A 23,015-nucleotide genomic window follows, 5' to 3' on the forward strand; every position below is an offset into this window, starting at 1 on the left:
AGCGTCCCATATAAAGTAAAGGAAGATGGGCACGGATGTTAGCCCAGGGCCAATCTTCCTCAGCAAAAAGAGGAGGATTGGCAACGGATGTTAGCTCAGGGCTAATCTTCCTCACAAAAGAAAAAAAAAGGAATAAGGTAGCTCTTTACTGAAATGGAAGGATATCTAATATATATTGACATATGCAAAAAACAAGGTGCACAACGGTATGTATAAGATGCTTACATCTGTATAAAAATGAAAGGGAAAGAATGCACACACAAACCCATAATGTCTGTTTCTGTATGTATAGGATATCTAACAAAGATCCAAAAGAAGCTGATACATGATTGCCCATGGGGAAAGGTATTAGGTGAAAAACTAATGGGATGAGAAGGAGATTTTCACTTTATACCCTTTTATACTTTTTAGAATTTGAATCATATGAATGTAATACCAAGTCATAAAATTAAATTGAAAAAATGAAAAATTAAAATCATGTCACACTCCTTCCAAATATCCCGAGAGCTACTTACTCCATATAGCTTATCAAAAAAACTCTAAATTCCTTCACTTGGTGTTCAAGGCCACTGCAGTTGGTCTCTAGTTTACATTTCCAGGCTTATCTCCCATTGCCCACTATACTCCACCAAAAAGGAAACTTGACTGTCTCACAAATTCACCTTGCACTTTCTGTTCTCAGCATATTCACATACACATGCTTCCTTCTAGCCTAAGGTGCTGTGTTCACCATGTCATCCTAGCAAACTTGACTCAGTTCTTTAACATACAGCCAAAACATCACCATCTCCAGGAAGCTTTCTGTAATTCCTCAGCTATAAGGGATTTCTCTCTCCTCTTAACTTTGCAGCCCTTTTTCCTTCTCCTTGGGCATTTAGAAATTATTGCAATAGAAACAGCAAATATCAAAGTAGTACTTCCTTACTAACTCTAAACCTTGGTGGGAGTTGATGTTAGCTTGAACACCCAGGACACTTGGGCCTAACTCTTCAGTTTGCCAAGTTCCCCTTCTGGGCTGACATCCTGCTGGACGATACAGGAAATTGTCGTACCTGTGGTAAGCAGGTGGTGGCGGCAGCAGTGATAATGAGAAGGAGGAGGTCTTCTGAAACACCAGAAAGCAAGCAAGCCGAAGTTCTGGGTCCTAGCCAAGATCCAGTCTGATCTGGGCTGCAGAGGGAGTGGTGGGGGAACTGCCCGGCGGTGGCAGCACCCCTTCTGTGCTGGGTCCAGGCCTGACTCCAGCACCGTCCATAGAGCAGGATAAGCATGTAGGCCAGTCTCTCACCAACACGTTCTTGTTAGAGAGTCCACAAGACCTGTTACCCCACCTGGTAAACTGATTCCGTATATCAGTGGCTACTACCACTGAAACATTTGAGAAATAAGCTTTCTTCACTGCTCTGCGTGGCACCTTTTAGGGCCTAAGCTTACGAGTAGTAGTTTACCATTAATTCGAGTTATTTTTCATCCTTTTCTTTCTTTTTGGGAGGGCTATGTACAAGGCACTGTTTTAAGTACTCTCACATGCATTACATAAAAATTCAATTCTTTCATTCCTGCCACTCCACCAAAATACCTTTGGTGAAGGCCTTAGATGACCACCATATTGCCAAACTCCTGGTCCATTTTTAGTCCTCCTCTTAATCAATTAGCAACTTGACATAATTGATTGATTCCATCTTTTTATTATAACAGCTTTATTGAGTTATAATTTATATACCATAAAATTCACCCTTAAAATCCCTTAAATGTACAATTGAGTGGTTTTTAGGATATTCAGAGTTATGCAACCATCAATTCCAGAACATTTCCATCATCCCAAAAAGAAACCCCTTATCTATGAGCGGTCACTCTCCAGTCCCCTTTTCCCTCAACCTCTGACAACCACTAATCTGCTTTCGGTTTCTATGGATTTGCCTATTCTGGACATTGCATATAAGTAGACTCATACAATATGTGGTCTTTTGTGACCGTCTCCTTCTGCTTAGCATAATGTTTTCAAGATTCACCCATGTTGTAACATGTATCAGTACTTCATTTGTTTTTGTGGCTGAATAATGCTCCATTATATGGATATTCCATATTTTGTTTATTCATCAATTATTGGACATCTGGGTTTTTTTTAAACCACTTTTTGGCTTATGAATAACATTGCTATGAACATTCATGTACAAGTTTTTGTGCAGACGTATGTTTTCAGTTCCCTTGGGTATATACCTAGAAGTAGAGTTGCTGGATCATATGGTAACTCTATGTTTAACATTTTTGAGAAACTGCCAGACTGTTTTCCAATGTGGTTGCACCATTTTACAGTCCCATCAGCAACATATGAGAGTTCTAATTTCTCCACATCCTTGCTAACACTTGTTAATGTCTATGTTTTTTATTATAGCCATCCTAGTGGGTGTGAGGGGTATCTTACTGTGGTGTTGATTTGCATTTCCCTAATGGCTAATGATATAGAGCATCTTTTCATGTACCTATTGGCCATTTTTATATTTTCTTTGGAGAAATATCTATTGAGATCCTTTGCCCATTTTTAAATTGAGTTGTTTGTCTTTTTGTTGTTGAGTAGTAAAAGTTCTTTATGTATTCTGGATATATGTCCCTTATCAGATATATGATATGTAAACATTTTTCCCCAATCTGTGGGTTCTCTTTTCACTTTCTTGATGGTGTCTTTTGCAGCATAAAGATTTTATTCTTTAAAAATTTTTTATTGTGGTAAAATATACATAACATAAAAGTTATCATTTTAACCATTTTAAGTTCATTCACATTGTTGTGCAACCATCACCACCATCTAATCTTCAGAACTTTTTCATCTTTCCCAACTGAAACTGTATTCATTAAACTAACTCCCCATTCTCCCTTCTCCCTAGCCACTGGCAACCACCATTATACTTTCTGTCTCTAAATATTAGACCACTCTAGGTATCTCATATAAGGACACAATATTTGTCCTTCTGTGACTGGCTCATTTTACTTAGCATAATGTCTTCAAGGTTCATCCATGTTGAAGCATGTGTCAAAATTTCCCTCTGTTTTAAGGCTGAATGGTATTCCATTGTATGTATATACCACATTTTGTTTATCCCTTCACCCATTAATGGACACTTGGGTTTCTTCCACTCTTTGGCTATTGTGAATAATGCTGTTATGAACATGGGCTTACAAATATTTGAGTCCTTGCTTTCATTTCTTTTGGGTATATCCCCAGAAGTGGAATTGCAGGATGATATGGTGATTCTAATTTTTTTGAGGAATTGCCATATTTTTTTCCACAGTGGCTCCACCATTTTACATTCCCACCAACAGTGCACAAAGGTTCCAATTTCTCCAAATCCTTGCCAACACTTGTTACTTCGTTTTTTTGTGTGCACGATAGCTATCATAGTGGGTATAAAGTAGACTGCAAAAGTTTTAAATTTTGATGAAGTTCAATTTATCTGTCTTTTGATGTGTTGATTGTGCTTTTGGTTTCATCAGTAAGAAACCATTGTCTAATCCAAGGTCACAAAGGTTTATTCCTATATTTTCTCCTAAATGACATTTAAATTAAATGACATTTCTGAGTGACATTTAGGTTTATGATCCATTTTGAGTTAATTGTTTTATATGGTGTGAGATAGGGGTCCAACTTCATTCTTGTGCACGTGGCTATCTAGTTATCCCAGCACCATTTGTTGAAAAAGAATATTCTTTCCCCATTGAATAGTCTTAGCCCCCTTGTCAAAAATCAACTGACTGTAAATGTAAGAGTTTATTTCTGGACTCCCAATTCTATTCCATTGATCTTCAGTCTATCCTTGGGCTTCAATTCCTTCTTTTTGAAACACTTTCTTCACTTGGCTTCAAGAACACCTCTCTGTCTTGGTTCTCCCCCAATATTGACTATTCCTTCTCAGTCATTTTTGCTGGTCCCTCCTCATTTTCCCAAACTTTTGGCATCCCAAGATTCAATCCTAACTTCTTTTTAGTCATACTCACTTCCTAGGTAATCTCTTTCAATCTCATGAGTTTCATAAACATTCCCAGATTTATATCTCTGGCCCAGACATCTTCCATGAACACCAGATTCCACATCTACATAACATCCCCATTTGGATGTAAGTAGGCATCTCAGGTTTGAAGTATCCAAAACCAAATTCCTAATCCTTCTCCCCAAGCCCCTGCCAAACCTGCTTTTCCTATAGTCTTTCTTACCAGTAAATGGCAACTCCATTCTTGAAGCTTCTCAGGCCCAGATTCATAGAGTCATTCTTGACTTCTTTTCTCTCTCAACCTGTATTCAGTCAATTAGTAAATTCTGCCTGCTCTACCTTTAAAAAATATCCTAAGTCTTACCACTATCTCTGTCTCCACCACTATCATTCTTGTCTAAGCCACCATTTTCTCTTGTCTAGGTGATTGCAGTAGTCTAACTGGTCTACCTGCTTCTACCCTTGTCTCTCTACAGTCTGTTCTCCCCACAGCAATCAGAGTAATCCTTATAAAACGTGAGTCAGATCATATCACTTCTCTGCCCAAAATCTTCCAGTGATATTCTGCCTCACTCAGAATGAAAGCCCAAGTGTTTATAAGGGCCTGTAGAGCCTTATTTGAACTGGTTCTCTTAGCGCAAACTTGCTCTTCCTCCACACCACTTATGCTCTCACCTCAGACTTTGCACTTGCTGTGTGTTCTGACTGGAATACTTTTTTCCTGGAACTCTGAATAGCTTCTTTACTCATTTCCTTCAGGTCTCTGCTTAGATGTCACTTTATCAATGAGGGCTTCCTGACAACCTTTTATAAAATTTTAATAGCAACTGTAATGTCATCACAGGAGGCATTATCTTTTCCCCTGAATTTTTCAGCAGCGTCCCTATCACACATGATGTAGTATATATCTACTGGAACCAGATTCTGGAACCAGAATGCCTGTTTTAAATTTTGGCTTTGACACTTGCTGTGAGTTTAGGCAAATGTCTTAACCTCTCTGATCTTCAGTTTCATCAACAACAAAATGAAGATAATAATAGTATTTACCCAGCAGAGTTGAGAAATAAATAAGCTTACTCAAATAAAATGCGAGAAACAGATACTGTGTTCACTTAGTGTTAGCTACTGGCATCATCTTCATCATCATCGTTAACTGTTAGCTTCTTCTACTGGAATAGGAGCTTCTCAAGATCAGGGAGTTGGTTTCATTCCCTGATGGATCGCCAGCACCAAGAACATTGCCTAGTCTGCAGCAGGTTCTCAATAAGTATTTGTTAAAGAAATGAATCCTTGCAATAACCCTGGGAGGTAGCTGTTCTTATTCACTTTTTACAGATAAGGAAATGCAGGCCCAGATAAATTGAGCACCTCAAGTCTTTTGACTCCCAAGTACAATGGAGTTAAGATTGTTTTAACAATGAGAAAGTATGGCACTTCCTCATACAATGGAGTATTTGGAAGAGTGAGATCATTCTTAGGGCTCAGTGATTTTTCTGCAAAGCAGGTATTCTATATACATATATCACTTAAACTGAAAACTAAATCTGAGTGGAAAAATCCTAAGGCATTTTAGGAAGTTAGGAAGCACAGAAAGTTTGATTCTTACAAGAAAAGGTTTTTTTATGTTTGTCCAACAGGTGGGACAAACTGAAGGGCTAGTAGAGCAGTTTGTTGAAGTCTGGAAAATGGTACAAGCTTATGGCTAAGAGAGACCTATCTTTTACTACATACAAATACTAGGAGATGTGCTAAGGCTCAGGCTACAAGGGTAAAATAATGTATATGTAATTCTTGCTCTCAAGAAGTTCACAGTGTCTAAAAGAAGACGTTTATACAGACAATTGCAGTGAGACAGTCCTGGCAATATACCGTCATAGAAGTGTGCACATAGACGTGTGGGTACCATGGGCACATGGTGGAGAGGCATCTCATTCTGCTTTTGAGAGGAAGGCAGAAAATTTCAGTAGATATGAGAGGCCAGGTCACGGAAAACCTTGACGGCCTTGTCGACAGATTGGATTTTATTCTTTAGGCATTATGGGGAATTCTGGGAAAAACAGAAGGACACATTCAAAGCAACTTTGATATGATATGTACAATGTATTTAACATAGTGGAGGACAGAAACCTTTCCACTTTTGAGTCACAAGGTCAGTTAAAGTATTCCTTGCCTAATTTTCTTTTTCAAATGTAACAGATTACTCTAGGGGAGGTGGGGAGTAGATGTAGAAGAGCCATGTTCCCATTACAGGAGTTGTCTTTTTCATCTCACCCACCTTTCTGTAGCTGCACTGTTTTGGAAGATTTCTAGTCCTGAGTTCATTCTTCTGTCAGGTCAAGTGACCTATTAGGTCATCAGAAATAGCTTGAAAAATTGGGAATTTACAATTAGTTTCTAAGATTTTCCCTCTTACTTGTTAGGTAATATCAGTGGATCTTTAAAAGGGAGGGAAAAGAAAGTGCAGGGAAGCTGATGGGTCCAGGTGGATGGACTTTCCTTAGAAAAGGAAGCCTGTGGGCCTGTGTGTTGCCTAGAAGGCAGTGTAGTCTCTGACAAATAGGAAAGGAGTGATCTTGGGACCTTATTCTTCCTCTGTGGTGACTTGCCTGGGTTCTTCTGCAAGTTTCAGTTTTCCTTTGGGGTATTGTTCTGAATTTGATAGATAATCAGGCCTGGAACTGCAGTCACGGTTTTATCTTCCAGATCATCGTACTTCTGTTAAGGCAGTGGCCAGCTGATGCATCCTGGTCCCGGCCTTAACTCCAGGCCTTAACCTGGCTTAGCTTTTTTTTTTTTTTTTAAATAATTTTATTTATTTATTTTGCCCCCAAAGCCCCAGTAGATAGTTGTATGTCATAGCTGCACATCCTTCTAGTTGTTGTATGTGGGACGCGGCCTCAGCATGGCGGGAGAAGCGGTACGTCGGTGCGCGCCCGGGATCTGAACCCGGGCCGCCAGTAGCGGAGCGCACGCACTTAACTGCTAAGCCACGGGGCCGGCCCAACCTGGCTTAACTTAATTCAGGCTCTGGGAAAACAGGCCAGTGCTTGCTAGGCAAACACATGGCTAAGCCTGGGTTAGAAAATGGAAAGGGCTCAGCCACCAGGCCTTTGGAGTTTGAGGACTTATCTCAGATCCAGAGGGAGCTCATGTAGCTTCTAAGGAAGGAACTCAGTCTGTGCTCAGCCAGCTCAGATAGCCTGTTGGAGTCGCCCTTGGTAACAAAGCTAGTCTTGTGGCCCTGACCCTGTATGCAGGCCACTTTGGAAAGGGAAAGAAGGTGACTGGAATCCTCAGGTAGACTTTGCCCTTTGGTTTGAGTAGCCAAATCTGGGATTTCTAAATTAAAAAGCAGGAGCCAGCAAATACAGGAGTTAAGGATTCTGGGAGCTGGGTCTGTGAACTGCCCAGTTGTTTAGAGGCCTTCTCCATCTCCTCCACGGAGAAGGAGGAGGTTTAGTTGGCATTTTCTTTAATGTCCCCTTGTAGGACTGAATCTACTAACCTCTCTGCCCCTTTTTTCTGCTCTTTCTCTCCTTGCAGAAGGAAAGCGAGGAGCCCTTCAGGTTATGCCTCTGGCCCTTTGGGCCTTTTTTGTTGCCTATTTTCTACCCCTCCCCCCTGAGCATGGTATTTGTGTATGTGTGCATGCATGATTTCTGCCTCTGAGCTTTGGCTCATGCAGATAGTCTCTTTTTCCTGAAAGTAGTTTGTGTGCATGCTCCATGCTTGTGTGTGCTCCTACAGACACCCTGGAGCACGGTGTGAGAATGTGTGTGCCAGCACGGTGCACATTCAGTGTAGCATGTGTGTGCTTATACTTGTACTCAGTTTGACTGCCCCAAACACTGATTGCCCTCCTCTTCTACTTTGCACAGTGTGTGTCCATTTTCTACTTGTTGCTGCAGACTGGCATATGCTGTAAACTCTTGCGAGCCCAGCATGCATACACACGTATTTGAGAGCAGGAGTTGCTGCAGGCATTTTGTGTCTCTTGCCTGGGGCCCTAAGTATGAATGTGCTTTGTGCTTCTGGGCAGGCTTCCTGGCCTCTCTGTGAGCACAAGCTTCTGTAGACCTGTGATGTGGTTCCCCCATGCCATGTGAATGCGTAGTATACCAGTGCTCTGTGCCTGCAAGCAATGATTCCTGAAGACTGTGGGGTTGCTTTGCCTGTGATTTGGGCCCTAGTGAACAGTGAATCCTCTTGCAAATGGGTGTGTGCACACGTTCTGTAGTCCTGTGTGCAGGAGCCATGCTCACCTTGTGTTTCCCTCAGGCACGAGTTGTGTCTGTGAAGGTACTTGCTGTAGGTACTTTCTCTAGACCTCCTCTGACTCCCCTGGCACTCCTTCAGAGCCCTGTGCGTGCATGCTCTATGCTGTGTCTGCAGGCTTCTCCAGACACATTGTCCCCTCTAAGCACAGGAAATGTGTATGATCTGAGCCTATGAACCTTGGCTCCCAAAGACTTTTTGCGACTTTGTTTCCTTAAGCCCAGTGGTTTCTGGCAAACATCTAATTCTAGGTAGGAAATAAAAATCTGGTCAGTACAGTGACTGTTTCCAAAGGAAAGATAAGTTTTGGTTGGTAGGATCTGGGGATTTAGGGATGGGCTACGTCTCACAAGCAACCTTAGGAGACTTGCTTCAACCACTTCTGGCTGCCTTTTAGGCCTGATCCTCCTTTTACCAATATCGTCCCACCCACAAAACTAGGGCAGGTGGCAGATGAGGTGAAATGGAGTCATGAAGAGCTTTTGGCAGTAGGCAGATAGGCTTGATTAGAGCACAGACAACCTGAGAAGGGTCTTAAATCCAGAGTTCATCTTGAGCCTACTACTGACCTCTGCTAATTCTTACCCACTTTTACATCGTCCATTAGCCTGTCCTACCGGGAGGCTTTTTGTACTCTATCTTGCCTCATTCTGCCTATAACTTCTCCCATCTTTAGCTCTCCTAAAACTTCACCCCCTGTCCAAAGCGAAACAGCTTACTTCTGCCTCTTTTGTTCTGGAGCTCATTTGGTCCAGGATAGTTAGCTGGAGCCCAGGTCTCAGGAGGCAGGGAAGTTGTTGGGGGTGGAGGGGAACAAGGAGGAGCAGAAACCTCCAGACCTGCTAGCACTAGGTCTGTTGAGCCTAAACATCTACCATTTGTTCTCTGGAGAGCCCTGGCAGCTTTGGAACTCTCTGTGTACACCACTTGAAGGATTTGCTTTGTTTTTTTTGTGCAGAAACCTTTTAAAGTGTTTTCGGGGGTTGTCCCGGTGGCATAGCGGTTAAGTTTGCGTGCTCTGTTTTGGCGGCCCAGTGTTCGCAGGTTCGGATCCTGGACGTGGACTGACACACAGCTTGTCAAGCCGTGCTGTGGCGGCATCCCATATAAAGTAGAGGAAGATGGGAACGGATGTTAGCCCAGGGCCAATCTTCCTCACAAAAAAAAAAAAAGTGTTTTCAAACTGTTCCTTCCTTGAATTATTTGGTGCCTCAATTTTCACCTTCTCATTATAGAGCTCATAAAATTCACCAGAGTGATAATCCAAGTGTCTGCCCTGGGTTCTCTTGTTACATAGAGCTTATCAAATGTAGAGTGTACTCAGTGTCAGTGAGTTAGGGCTTTAAAAGTCAAATCATAAGATCAGATGGGAATCCAGAAAGACCAGGTCCCACTCTGGGGCAGCCAAGGGAACTTAGGAATAGAGCTGGAAGATCAGACTCTATGTGAAGTTGTCTTTTTGCTTTAGTGAAGCCTGGAAGCCCAAGTGGACCCTTCTCCTGGCCTTGGCTTACTGTTGTGTACACCATTGGGTTGTGTGAGGGGAATAGAAGTTCTGGCAGCTGTCACCCTCCCAGTGAACCTTAGCCCTGGGATCTCAGTGAGCTTGGCTTTATATCCTTCCTATTCACTGGGGAGAAGGGAGACGAAGTACTGCTCATTTCAGCAGCCTGCTTGTTGCCCTGCCTGATCAGGGCATTGGCTTAGACGTCAGGCTGGCTGTGTCACTACCTGGTGTATGTGACCTGCGCTGCTCTGAGCTTCCTACTTTACTGCTCACTGCATGACCAAAGAAAGATGGTAGTCTCCCATCTTTCCCTGGATCTAACTTTTTTCTGTCTCTTTTTAAAGATTCTGGATGATGGTGACCCTTCTTTGCCCCAGTGGCTCCCTGATGGGTAAGTGATTCCCTTCAAGGTTTCTGTGGATTTTATAGTCTCTCATGCTGCTTTTAGCTTTTCCTGTGGGAAGCAGGAGAAACAGCTCCATAAACTGGATCCTGGGGAAGGAAGAGGTTCTACTGTAGAGATTGGTTGGTTCTCTGGGGGCAGAGGAGAGCACTCTGCAGACTGATTCCTCAGAGGCAGAAGAGAGAGCTTTGCAGAGTGGTTCCTCTGGAGCAGGGGAAGGAGCTTTGGGGCTCCCTCATCCTTGCCTCTGGAATTTCTGATCCGTTGGATCATAGTGGTGTAAGAAAGAGGAAGAAGAAAGAAGAAAGTGGTAGAAGAAAGAGGAAACTAGAAAAGTATCTGCGTTTGGAGATAGTTTCTTTTTAATCCGTTGTTGACATTGTAGCTTATTTGATTACTCTCTGGGCTGCTTCCTCCTTCAGCGGTTTTGAGTCATCTACTTATTGCATTCCACTCTGCTCAAGACATAAGTAGCAACCCTTATGAGCTCTGAGTGTTTCATCTGTACTTCTCGTCTGGGAGTGTCAGACCCATGTGGTTCCGCCAGAGAGACGTTTTAAGGTGCTCAACTGCTACCTGAAACTGACTGACTGTTCTTCAGAGAGCAAGTTGAAGTGCCTCCCCACCCACATGGCCCCCCACATCACTGCACATTGTTTCTCAGGATTTTCCTTCTCTCCTTGTCCCACAAAGGCCTTATGGTGTCAGAATTCTTAGTGGCTGCCTCCTCTCCCTCATGACCAGAGAAGAAAAAAGATCAGATGATAAAGTTATTTACTACATTTTTACATGCTTCTTTTCCTTGTAATTTGTCTTTTTTAAATCAATAGTTAATCATGTGAATGAGCTATCCTTTCCTCTTTTGTCAAAAGCTTATTTATATTGCAAAGAAACTTCTTGGCTTAAATGGCGTATGTTATAGTTTTTAGAGTTAGCTACAAACTTGTGGCACCACTTGCTTCTTCAGCAGCCCTTCTTCAGGGCTTTAGCTTTTTTCTTCTAAAATTGTAAAATACAGGGCTGGCCCCGTGGCTTAGCGATTAAGTGCGCGCGCTCCGCTGCTGGCGGCCCGGGTTCGGATCCCAGGCGCGCACCGACGTACCGCTTCTCCAGCCATGCTGAGGCCGCGTCCCACATACATCAACTAGAAGGATGTGCAGCTATGACATACAACTATCTACTGGGGCTTTGGGGAGGAAAAAATAAATAAATAAAATCTTTAAAAAAAAATTGTAAAATACATACATGCTAATCGAAGATATCCAAGATATTTTTTTTTTATTTTAATTTTTTTGTGTGAGGAAGACAGGCTCTGAGCTAACATCCATTGCAAATGTGCCTCTTTTTGCTGAGGAAGATTAGCTCTGAGCTAACATCTGTGCCCATCTTCCTCTATTTTGTATGTGGGATGCCTCCACGGCATGGCTTGACAAGCTGTGCATAGGTCCGCGCCCGGGGTCTGAACCTGTGAACCCCAGGCCACTGAAGCGGAATGCACGAACTTAACCACTATGCCAGCAGGCCGGCCCCCCAAGCTATTTTTACATGGAGCCATATAGTGATTTTCTGAATGCTTCCCTGTTGTCATCCTTCCTTTCCTTCAGCATAGTCCTTGGAAGCTATCACAAGTTTAGAACTTCCCTAGGTGTGGTAGTCTCATTGAGAATAGTTCACTGCCTGTGCTTAGGAAGCTAGTTCACTAGAAATCAACATATCAGGTTGCCTGTTCCAGCTCCTGGCCTTGACCCAATTTGTGCTTCCATTCTTTGTTATTAGCTGGCAGTACCTACTTATTCTTCTGCTACATTTCTCTTTCATACCACCTATGGTGTACAACCCAGCCACCCCACCTTCCCCACCTCATTGCTCTCATTAAAACCAAGGAACTGAGGTCTTTCCATTGAGGCTCAGAATGACAGCTTCTAAAGGGTCAGAGAGATTTTGTAGTTCATCCGCCTCCTTTATGGAAGCAACACCAAGACCCAAGGAGAGGAAGGAATTTTGGCAGAGGACATGTAGTGAGTTAGTAGAAGATTTGGGGATAAAATCCAGGTTATCTAAAAATGAGAGTGGTGTTCCTCTTGGGACATTCTCTGTATTTTTATTGCATATTGTTATGGAAGAACAGGCAAAGAACAACAAAATTAATAAGCATAGAAAAGATATAAAAGTTTTAGAAATCTCCAGTTGCTCCAGCTATAATTTTTCCTGGTTCTTATTGATGTGTCCATAGAACTAGGCCAGACTCTGAGTCCTTTTGCTCTTTCCTTCCTAAATGGTCTTTTTCTTACCCCCTAAATGGTCTTTTGGAATGTCTCATCCCACTTCTTCTGCCTCCAGTTGATTATGTGGGTACTGCTTTCCATGGAGACCCTTCTGCTTCAAGAGGCTTGGATAGACAGGACTCGTGGCTCTTCTACTCAGGATGGAGAAGGTCTCCTAACACGTCGTTGTTTGGCCATCTTGCTCACCTAGGCAGCAGCTCTTCTGTACAGCCATCCCTGTGGGCTCTGTTCTAGCTCAGGCCAGGAAAGACTTATCTTTGGGAGCAGTGTCTCTGGCCTGAGTGTGAGGAGGAACCCTCTTAACCACCAATTCCTACCTTGCCTTATGGAACATAAGGACCTTCAAATAAATAGAGGTGCCTTGAACAGTCTGTCACTATGGGATAAAAGAGCTCTCAGTCCTTGGCTAAAACCATAAAAGGAGATACTGAGGGGCACTTTGAGAGCAGATTCCACTTGTCATCATCCCATGGCTTTATTTCCCTCACTTTGTATCTTCCTTAGCCCTCTCCAAGGCACGTGGTGGAGGTCAGTTCATCTTCCTCTGGGGAGAGAGTGAGCAAGGAGAATGGAACACTGAACCTGCCAGTAACTCAAGGCAGGACTCAAGGTCCTGTTATATTTTCTTCTCTCCTCAGGCCAGCTGGAGGACTCTATGGCATTGACAGCATGCCAGATCTACGCAGAAAGAAGCCACTGCCACTTGTCAGTAATCTGGTGAGTGAGAATCTTGTGCAGGCTTAGGCTGTAGCCCTGGGATATCCCCCATTGGGCCTTGGCAAGTTATTAGGACTGGTAGTGGTCCATTTAGTGTGCTAAGTATTGGTCTGAAGATCAATCATTTAAAGTGTTACTGAGACTTAATGATGGCTTCAGTGGGACCTTGTTCTACCTCACTTCCTCGTCAGAGCCCCAGGTTCTTTATTAGCTCAAGCTCCTACCTGGAACATTTATAGGTTGGGCCTTCAAAGCTGGGCTCCAGGGTTTCTTCTGGGTGTCTAGTTTCTCTAGGTGTCTCTATACCCTTCTTTGATGACCCGGAATGGAAACTGCCTCTAGCCCTGACCTACACCTTTGAGCTTAGTGCATCTCCGTCTTGGATGTCAAGTGACAGTCTCCTCTCAAGACATGGGCTTTCTAGACTATCTCTGAGCCCCTAGTCTTTAACTCAGTGTCTGGCGCACTGAGAGGTAATGATAAAAATTTGTGGAATTGAATTGAAATAGGCTTAGGAGTTAAAGCTGATTTCAGGATCTCCAGATGACCAAAAGCTCCCATTTTGGATCATATTTCCTGAGACAATGTCAGCTCAAGGGATTTTCCATAGCCTAGTGGGAAGTGGGGGTGGATTGGGGCACAGGCTGTCCCAGAGTCCCAGGGCTCTAAAGCTAGATGTTCAGTAAGACTGGAACCCTTTTTCTTATTACCATTTTCTGCTCCTATTTTCTTTTTTTTCCCTCTCTATTCTGTCTGCCCTGTTTTTTCTATCCACCCCTTTTCCATTTCTCCTCCATTCTCTGCTCTCTTTTTTTCCACCAGTTTCTCCCTCCTTAGTTGGCTTAATGGAACTATCCTCTTAATCATTTCTTTCTTTCCTACTATTTGTGTATCTTCTCCTTTCTCTTTTTCCTTACTTTCTAATACACTTCTTCTACCAACTCTTCATCAAGCTGGTTGGATGAAGATAAATCCTGATGTCATCTCTTCTTATGACCTTCTTTCATTGTCTTCCATCTCCTCTTTCTTCTTCTCCTCCTTTTTCTCATCCTCTACTTCCTCTTGCCCACCAGCTCCTCTTTGCTTAACTGTTGGATAGCTGTGTCTTATTCATTTCTCGTGTCCCCTCCTCTGCCTTTTAACCGTGCCTATATTTCACTTTATGGCATAATTCTCCTTAGAGTAGGAACTCTAGGCCTTGGGCCCTGGCCAGCTGTCTGGGTTGAAGACAGTTTTCAGTGGATAGAGGCAGAGAGGGTAGGGATATGTTCCTTACGTTGGACTATAGGGAAGAACCTCTCAGTTGCCTCTGAAAGTTTTTTCATGCCCTTGGGGGGCTTTAACATAATGTTGTTCCTTTCTCTGCTCTCCTCTGCGCGGCCGTGGTGAGTGTCTCCAGAGTCCTTTCCCATCCTGTATAAGAGCCCACATCTCAAGCCACCTGGGCCCCTTCCAACTGTTCCTCCAGCTTTGGCTGATATTATAACTTCTGTCTGCCCGATGTCCACTGCGTTATGGAAACCATGTGCCTCTCCAGGGGCAGCCCCTAAGGCTTGACCTTGGCAGATACATGTATGTGGTGCCCCTGTACATAAGAGCCTGACTAACAGGGCAACCCCAGCTCTCAGACTTAACCCCCTGCCCTGCTTGATTTGACTGAGGCTACATTGCCCCTTTCACTTACCAAGTCCCCTGCTCTTCTGGGCTATTGGCCTCTACAGCCATTTGGGATTGTGTGGGCATGGGGTAGTACAAGGGGTTAGAGGATAGCATGGAATCATTCTTAGGGATGGTTCTTGAATCGGACGCTGACAGGGTTGTGTGTTTATTCTATTCTTAATGACCTATTTCCTACTATAATTCTAAAATTTTATTTTCCTTTGCTTTCCTATAAACAAGGGGTGGAATACCTAAAAATAGTGAAGAAAAGAGAAACTCTTTGGATGATAGGTACCCTGACAGAAGTGCTGTTCTAATATTGTTAGAATAGTCCCCTGAGGGCCTTGGGTTATGGATCTTAACCTGGAATGCTTGTTACCTATTACCCATGTGCAGTCCCTGTGAATGACAGTAAAAATAGAGAGAAGATAGTAAGTTACAGGCAAGTTGCTTTGGTCACTGAAACTCCTTCCCAGGACTTTGCCAGCCCTTGGTGGGAACCAGGGCTGACAGCAGGTCTTCTCTCACAGTCACTGGTCCAGTCCCGGAAGGCAGGGATTACTTCTGCAATGGCTACACACACCTCTCTCAAGGATGAAGAGCTGGTAAGTGACCCTTGGTCTTTCATGAGTCCACTGGCCTAGAGACTGGTGATCATCACTGTAGCCATACTAATTGGGAATTCAAGAGTGTTGAGCACACGTCATTAATGAAACAGATAGATAGCACTGGGTCTCAGTTTTCCACACTGGGAAAGGCAAGGGTCCAGACCAGGGGTGAGCCCAAGTCTCATGTTGGAGTACGTGACCACTCAACTCAGGGTTTTATGACGGGCCTAGTACCTCTGTTTCCCATGAATGCTGAGACAAGGCTCAGACCCAGCTTTTAGGTTAGATCCAACTATCTTGAATGACCAGGAGCACAACAGTGCAGGCTTCGTTCTGCCAGGCTGGGCTATGGGCTGGGCCAGGCTAGAGCATCTTCTCCATTTCCAGAGGAGAAACCAGGGTCTTGATTGCTCTGCAAGGGTCTCAGTTCTGGTATGTCCCAGCAGATACCTAAAGTTGCTGGTGAGTAATGGGGTATATGTCTTTCAGAAATCCCATGTATATAAGAAAACCCTCCAGGCCTTAATCTACCCCATCTCGTGCACCACACCCCACAACTTTGAGGTCTGGACGGCCACTACCCCGACCCACTGCTATGAGTGTGAGGGCCTGCTCTGGGGCATCCCCCGGCAGGGCATGCGCTGCAGCGAATGTGGAGTCAAGTGCCATGAGAAGTGCCAGGACCTACTCAACGCCGACTGCCTGCAGCGTGAGTGCCCCTGCGGGATGAGGGGTGGGGAGCAGGGGCAGCAGGGCCTCTCCAAAATAGTCTGACAGCAAAGAGCTAGGATGGCTGGATTGTCATTCCTCCAGTCTACCTGGTTCTAAAGCTCTTTCCTTTTCAGAGAAAGTAAGGTCCTGAGTCAAGGGGCATTGCTCTTCTAAATAACAGGTTCTACAGCACTCTCTTAAGTACCTTTAGGAAAAATTCTTTGAGCTTTCTGTGATCCTCTCGTGGAACTAGAATCTCTTCCAGGATTCAGATCATCCCAGAGGCTATGCTTAAGTAGTGTACACACCACAGTGACCATATTACCCAAATAACTAGAGCATGTTTAATCGGGGACCAAAACTAATGAGAAGAGAGAGAGTTCTGTGAGGTTCCAGGCCTCACAGAGGAAGCCCCTGAGGTCTAGACCCTAGGACCCAGGGAAGGCAGCATTTATTCCTTGCTTATAGATGCAGCTTTTGGATAACAGTGCCAGGAACAGAGGTTTCAAATGGATCGGGCAGAGGTCCCGGAGAAGAATGTACCAGACTCCCAAGGTCCTCATTAAATATGTGATTTGTGCTGCCATCACAGAGTGGGGAGGGTAGAAGCCAGAAAAGTAACAAGTTTCTGTCAAAGGAGAGGTGGTAGCACTCCAAGTTCTTGTCTCCTTGCTCTGCTCCTGCTGAGCTTGTACCACTGTGGCTGGACCCCAAGAGGAGCAGGGTTAGGGGATGTGGGAAAGTATTTTCTCACCCCTCTAGGTCTCCCAGGTGTTACTCAGAGCCAAGCGATAGCAATGAAAGATTCAAGGATTGTGGTAGGAGAAAGGAAGGTCACCTTTAGACTCACAAGCACTTCATTATCCCAAGGAAAGACATATGACATAAAAGGGGCTCAGGAAGAGGCCTCGAGGAATTGTTCACTTAAAACGTCCTTTGAAGAGCCCTAGATTGGTACCACTAGCAGGGCTATAGTGGACGTGAAGAGACAGGTAGAACAAAGTCAGTGGAAGAGATGGGGCTCTGAAAAGACTTCCTAAAGACAAATGCCTGTGATGACTTTGCCCAAACCCATCATGACGGGGTGACGAGCACAGGTGGCAGCAGACCCTTGCTTTAATTGCTGAGAACTAGCAGTCAGGCTGGCTGCATAGGCTGCTTGCTGGAAACTTGAAATGCTTTCTGTAGCAAGGGTGTTGATCTTCTTCTCAAGGCCCTTTCAGAAGTCCCAGTCCAAGGAAGAAGTAGCATTGCACAGGATATGGTAAATGGTAAGAGTAGGATGCAGCCCAGGTCATTTTTCATTTATCAGAAAATATCTTCTGCCTAAGGCTTCTGTGAAGCACAGAGTAGAATGAAATGCCGTTCTGTGGGCCTCCCTGGACAGAAAACTTGCTTGCCATTCTCCCTGGGTTAGGATACAGATGTTTGGCCTTTATTTTTTGCTCCAGGTTTTATAATAAAGGCCTAAGCCTTTGGAGACTAGAGAGAGGTAAGAGCCAGTCTACAAAACCAATAAAGTAAAGAAGGGCCCCTTCCTGAGAAGTCTGGTTGGTGAAATACACCAGAGGAATCCGTGTTCTGCCATAATCCTTAGGGCAGCAGGGAAAGCGTCCGAGCCTCTAAGATGAGCTGGCTGGAGTCACAGCTGGTGAGGATGGCCCTTGCCATTCCTGCCAGGATAATAATGATGGTGGTAACAATAATAGTGACCATTTATTAAGTCCTTTCAAGGTGCCAGGCATTGGTCTAGATGCTTTATGTATGCTAATATAATGCTTCTTACAACTCTGAGAGATAAGTGCCATTTTCTTCTCTTAGAAGAAACCAGTTTACCCAGTTGGAAGTAGTAGAGTCAGGATTTGAACCCAACTCTGTCTGATACCAAAAAGCCATACTTCTCTCACCTTACCACACTCTTTTCTGAGATTAAAGGCACTGGAGCCATGGGGCAGAACCCAACTGTATGCCGTGACAAATTCTGGGATCTGTCTCATGGCTTGGAAGTTGGATGAGATTGGTGGAGTTGTCATGCCCACCCACCATCCCTCCCTGATAACTGAGATACCCATTGGTAATATTTTGGCCTTAGACTTGAAGGATATCTCTCAGTCACCATCTGGGTGGAAGAAAGACAAAGCCAACTACAGACTGAGCTACATTTTTTGTTTCTTTCTTTTTTGATGAAAAACTCAACGTATATCTAAGTAAAATAGTATAATAAACCCCCACAGCAGTTATCAAGTTTTTGCTACCCTTTGAGTTGCGTTTAAACTCCATTGGCCAGGTGTTAAACTCTAGCAGGTCATATAGTGATTAACTTTTCCCAGAGATATCCCAGTCTTCCTAAGCTTCTCCCACTGCTCAGTGACCTCTCTCAGGCCCCATTCCCCAGCCTGACCCTTGGTCTGGTAGGTGGCCCGTTGGTTACCCTACTTTCTGTCTTTGGCCATCCTTCAGGGGCTGCAGAAAAGAGCTCTAAACATGGAGCTGAGGACCGGACCCAGAACATTATCATGGCCATGAAGGACCGCATGAAGATTCGAGAGCGGAATAAGCCGGAGATCTTTGAAGTTATCCGGGATGTCTTCACTGTGAGCAAAGTTGCCCATGTGCAACAGATGAAAACAGTGAAGCAGAGCGTGCTAGACGGCACCTCCAAATGGTCAGCCAAAATTACCATCACTGGTGAGCAAGTTGAAGTGTGAGGGGACAAGAAGGCCTAGGCTATGGGGAGGAGCCTGGGGATGAAGCATCCTGATTGTGAGGGAGCAGGGGGCAGGGGATAAAGAAGATAGAACTGAGGGGAGGAGGGAGGGCCTCATCAGTCCTCCTCTCCTAGACCGTGATGCCAGGGGGTGCTGGGAGAGGCAAGCCTGGCACCTGCAGATTATATGAATGCTCATAGAAGGATTTGGTAACAGTCTGATATTCGAGAGCTGGGGGTGGGGGCAAGAGGACAGTAGAAAGTCAGGAGATAGTTAACCAGTTGTTTACTAACTGGGTGGGTGTGGCTGAAGTGTGCATGTCTCAGAGGAGTTAAGGACCAGTGTAGGTGGTAAGTGGTCAGTTAGGGCTCCGGTGGGAAGGTGGGATTCTTGGGCTAGGCTTAGGGAAAGGCTGGTGGCCCAGGACTAAGGATAGATGTGGAGGAGTAAGAAGATTAGGGTTCCTGTGCAAGGAGCAGATAGAGACTGCTCTAAGATGGAGAACATATGAGTCACGCTATGGAGGACTTCTGACTTCTGGAGCATACTCTGAAGCCTCCTCCTCTATGTATTTGGGTTGCAGTGGTTTGTGCCCAGGGCCTACAAGCCAAGGACAAGACAGGATCCAGTGACCCTTATGTGACTGTGCAAGTCGGCAAAACCAAGAAGCGTACCAAGACCATTTTTGGGAACCTGAATCCTGTTTGGGAGGAGAAGTTCCATTTGTAAGTTGCAGAGGGCCTTGTCTTACCTGGGACTGTGTGTATTTTGGGAGCAGCATCAAATCCTGTTATTCTGGGCTTAGACTCTAGGAGGGATGGGGCAGAGGCAGTAGAGAACACCCATTTCTCACATGCTTCAATTGAGCAGCAGCCATTCTTTCTCTGGGTTTCTTCTCATGGACTGTTGGATCAGCGTTACTTTTCCCAACCCCTGCCTTAACTGATGCTATTAAAGGGGACTCTGGGCATTCCGTACTGCTTTTTCTAGTGCTAGAAGGATTTTACTGCTGTTCAGTGACAGAACCAGGGACTGACCACCCTGTTGTGTACCTGCCATCCTGCCTAGGAAAGGTTAGGCTCTTCTGGGGAGTAGGGAAGGAATGTCCTTGTCCTAGAGTTGGGTAATTCTGACTTGAAGATAGAAGACATCTGGGGTCTGGAGAAATTTTCATTTCCCTTAAAGGGCTCTGCTTTTATTGCTTCCTCAGCTTCCACCCCCACTCCTTTTTCCATCATCTCACTTTCGTACAGACTATTTAATAGACAGTAAGGGATGGTTGTTGAAAAATGTCAAGATCTAGCCTAGGACTTGGACTAATGTCTGGAGAATCCAGATGCTTTGTCACACCCCTAAAGCCTAGGACCAGGACTTTGAGTCTGAATCAGCTAAGTAGGCTGGCCACGCAGATAGAGACCCCCTCCTGTTGGCTCCATGGAGAACTCATATGGAAAGGAATTGGGGCCTAGTAAAATCAGTCTCCAGTCTAGAGGCAGCAGTTACTGGGGCAGACACCTGTTTCTTTGAGAATCTGAGTGGCTCCTGCTTGAATCCTTCTTATGATTGATTCTAAATGAATTGGCTCTGTAGTCAGTTTTGCTCCCTTTTATCCATTTAGTAAACAATTCATTAAGCCCCTGTTTTGTACAAGACATTATACATGTGTAAGACAATCCCTGGCCTCCAGAAGCTCATTGTTGATCTGTCTATTATCTTTCAATAGACCAGTAGTTACACTATAATATTTTAATGGAATGTGCAAAGATATTATGAAACACAGGGAAAGGAGCAGCAGATTCTGTTGAGTACAACTTTTGGGTGAGGCATCAGGACCAGAAAGCAACTGCTGTGGAAGGAGAGCATGAGGAAGGGACCTGGGAAAACTCCCTTCTCCAAAGCAAACACCATAGAGGAAATGACAGTTCACATGGGAATTAAAGAATGACAGAAGTTCACCAAGCACATACTTAGATAGATGAGGGAGCTAGATAGAAAGCTAAGCAGATACGACCAGATGGACATACCATGAACATTAGCACTTTTACCGACTCTGGGGAGGGAACTAGCAGTTGCTTCCTAGGGCTCTGTGGCATCTGTCCAGTTGTTTTCCTGTTGGTATTGCTGATACAGCTAGCTGCACAGGAAATCAGAATTGTCCCTAATTGTTCTTTCCCCTCTCCCTTTTTTGTCCCAAGGCAGTGAGGACTGGCTATGTATGTAGAGCCACCCAGGCTGAGGAATGAAGAGCCGTTTGCTGGGATAGCTTGACTCACTTGGAACTCTAGTCCCACTGTTCTCTGACTCCTTCTCTTCCTCTGCAGGGCCTCAAGTGCAGTTGATGGAGCTTTGGGAGGGAATTGGAAGTAATAGGAGTGGGGCTGCTGGTTCCTTCCCTAACAGAGCCTGCCTAATTCTCTCATAGTGAGTGCCACAACTCTTCTGACCGCATTAAAGTACGTGTGTGGGATGAGGATGATGACATCAAGTCAAGAGTAAAGCAGCGGCTAAAGCGAGAGTCTGATGATTTCCTCGGCCAAACTATCGTTGAGGTTCGGACACTGAGTGGCGAGATGGACGTTTGGTACAACTTGGGTGAGGAAACAGGACCAGAAAAAGTTGCTGGAAAGGGAGAGCATGAATGGGGAACCTGGGGGAAAGTCCTGTCTACCAAAACCACCACTCAATCTCGAAAGCCTACCTTTATACAGGGCCTGCCTTACCTGCAGGGAACCGACCTTGGGTAGACATGGGGGACAGAGGAGTGGGGGTGGCTGGAATTCACTCTGGCTGGACATTCTTCAGATTTCAGAAGCCCCTTTAATCTTTATACTCATCCCTAATCCCTTTAGCCCTCTATTCTCCTAATGGTATAGGAGAATTCCTATTGGGAATATTTGGGGTATTTGTGGACTACGTGGTCAATGGAGTGAGTTTACCCTGTTAGGTGAACCCTTGGGTCAGTGCCTCCTTTTCTTTGAGTTAAGCCAGGATGGGGGCTGTCTACACTGTCTATAGTTGCATTGGTGTCAATCTCCAGTCTTCTTTTCTTCCTAGAGAAGAGGACAGACAAATCAGCTGTCTCAGGGGCTATCCGACTCCAAATCAGTGTGGAGATCAAGGGGGAAGAGAAGGTAGCCCCGTATCATGTGCAGTATACGTGTCTCCATGAGGTGAGCCAGCCCTTGGTAGATGGGATATCAGAAAGCAGTAGTGGGAGGGGCCTCTGATAATGAATAGGACTACTGCAGGGTTGAAGGTCTGAGGCCTGTTTTTTATTTTATCGTTGGCTCACTGTTCTACCCTGGACAGCCCAAGTAACAGTCTCAGTCTCAGTTCTCTTTCACTAATGTGAGAAGAGCCTATTGGGGCCACAGGAGGAACTGAACAGTGACTTAAAGGACAGAATTCCTGTGAAACCCTATTCACATTCTCCTGAACTTTACCACCAGATTTTCTTTTTGTTTTCAATATGTATTTAACTCTTTCCTTTGCTCTGTCTCCTGCAGAACCTTTTCCATTACCTCACAGATGTTCAGGGCAGTAGAGGAATTCGGATCCCTGAGGCTCGAGGAGACGATGCGTGGAAGGTGTACTTTGATGAAACTGCCCAAGAAATTGTGGATGAATTCGCCATGCGCTATGGCATCGAATCCATATATCAGGCCATGACGTGAGGCTCCCCTGGGGCTTTGGGAAGTGGCTACTAACCCTTGGGGTGGCTAAGAAGGCACATTGACAGGGTGGATAGGTCCTCAGTAGGATAATATGCAGTGATTCATTGCTTTCTTCTCTGATCTGGGTGAAGTGGGTCTACGCCCCAAGGCAAAGCGGATATATGTATTAAGAGCAGTAACTCAGGGAGAAGGTATTTGTCTGTCTACCCCAACGTTTAGAGATAGGAAGGTTAAAGGGTACGTGAGGCTATGCAAGGACAAACATGCCCAAACATCACAGGCCTGAGGAGACAGGGCATGTGTGCTCGTGTATATGTGTGTGACAGACAAGCTTTCGTAGGTTGGCCTGGATGTCAGAGGGCACTAAACTGTAGGGAAAGCAGCTGTGTCTCGCGTTGACCAAGACTCCTATAACAGAAATTCCCACCTACTATGATAAGAGGTATAGTTTGTCTATTGATGAGGCTGCCACTAGAGCTGTG

General features: G+C 44.7%; 1 protein-coding gene across 10 annotated transcripts in view; it reads left to right on the forward strand.

The window, feature by feature from the left end:
* UNC13B (unc-13 homolog B) overlaps nucleotides 1-23,015 on the forward strand; it is a 304,136-nt gene that overhangs the window by 254,659 nt on the left and 26,462 nt on the right. For all 10 annotated transcript variants that reach the window (XM_058523437.1, XM_058523441.1, XM_058523435.1 and 7 more), the window contains 9 exons: nucleotides 10,113-10,159; nucleotides 13,095-13,173; nucleotides 15,363-15,437; nucleotides 15,930-16,149; nucleotides 18,612-18,839; nucleotides 19,443-19,584; nucleotides 21,282-21,451; nucleotides 21,914-22,029; nucleotides 22,366-22,529. In XM_058523437.1, coding sequence (XP_058379420.1) covers nucleotides 10,113-10,159; nucleotides 13,095-13,173; nucleotides 15,363-15,437; nucleotides 15,930-16,149; nucleotides 18,612-18,839; nucleotides 19,443-19,584; nucleotides 21,282-21,451; nucleotides 21,914-22,029; nucleotides 22,366-22,529 — 1,241 coding nt within the window. The remainder of the gene's footprint in view (nucleotides 1-10,112; nucleotides 10,160-13,094; nucleotides 13,174-15,362; nucleotides 15,438-15,929; nucleotides 16,150-18,611; nucleotides 18,840-19,442; nucleotides 19,585-21,281; nucleotides 21,452-21,913; nucleotides 22,030-22,365; nucleotides 22,530-23,015) is intronic.

This window comes from Diceros bicornis, chromosome 28 (genome assembly GCF_020826845.1).
Source record: "Diceros bicornis minor isolate mBicDic1 chromosome 28, mDicBic1.mat.cur, whole genome shotgun sequence".
Classification (NCBI taxonomy): Eukaryota; Metazoa; Chordata; class Mammalia; order Perissodactyla; family Rhinocerotidae; genus Diceros; species Diceros bicornis.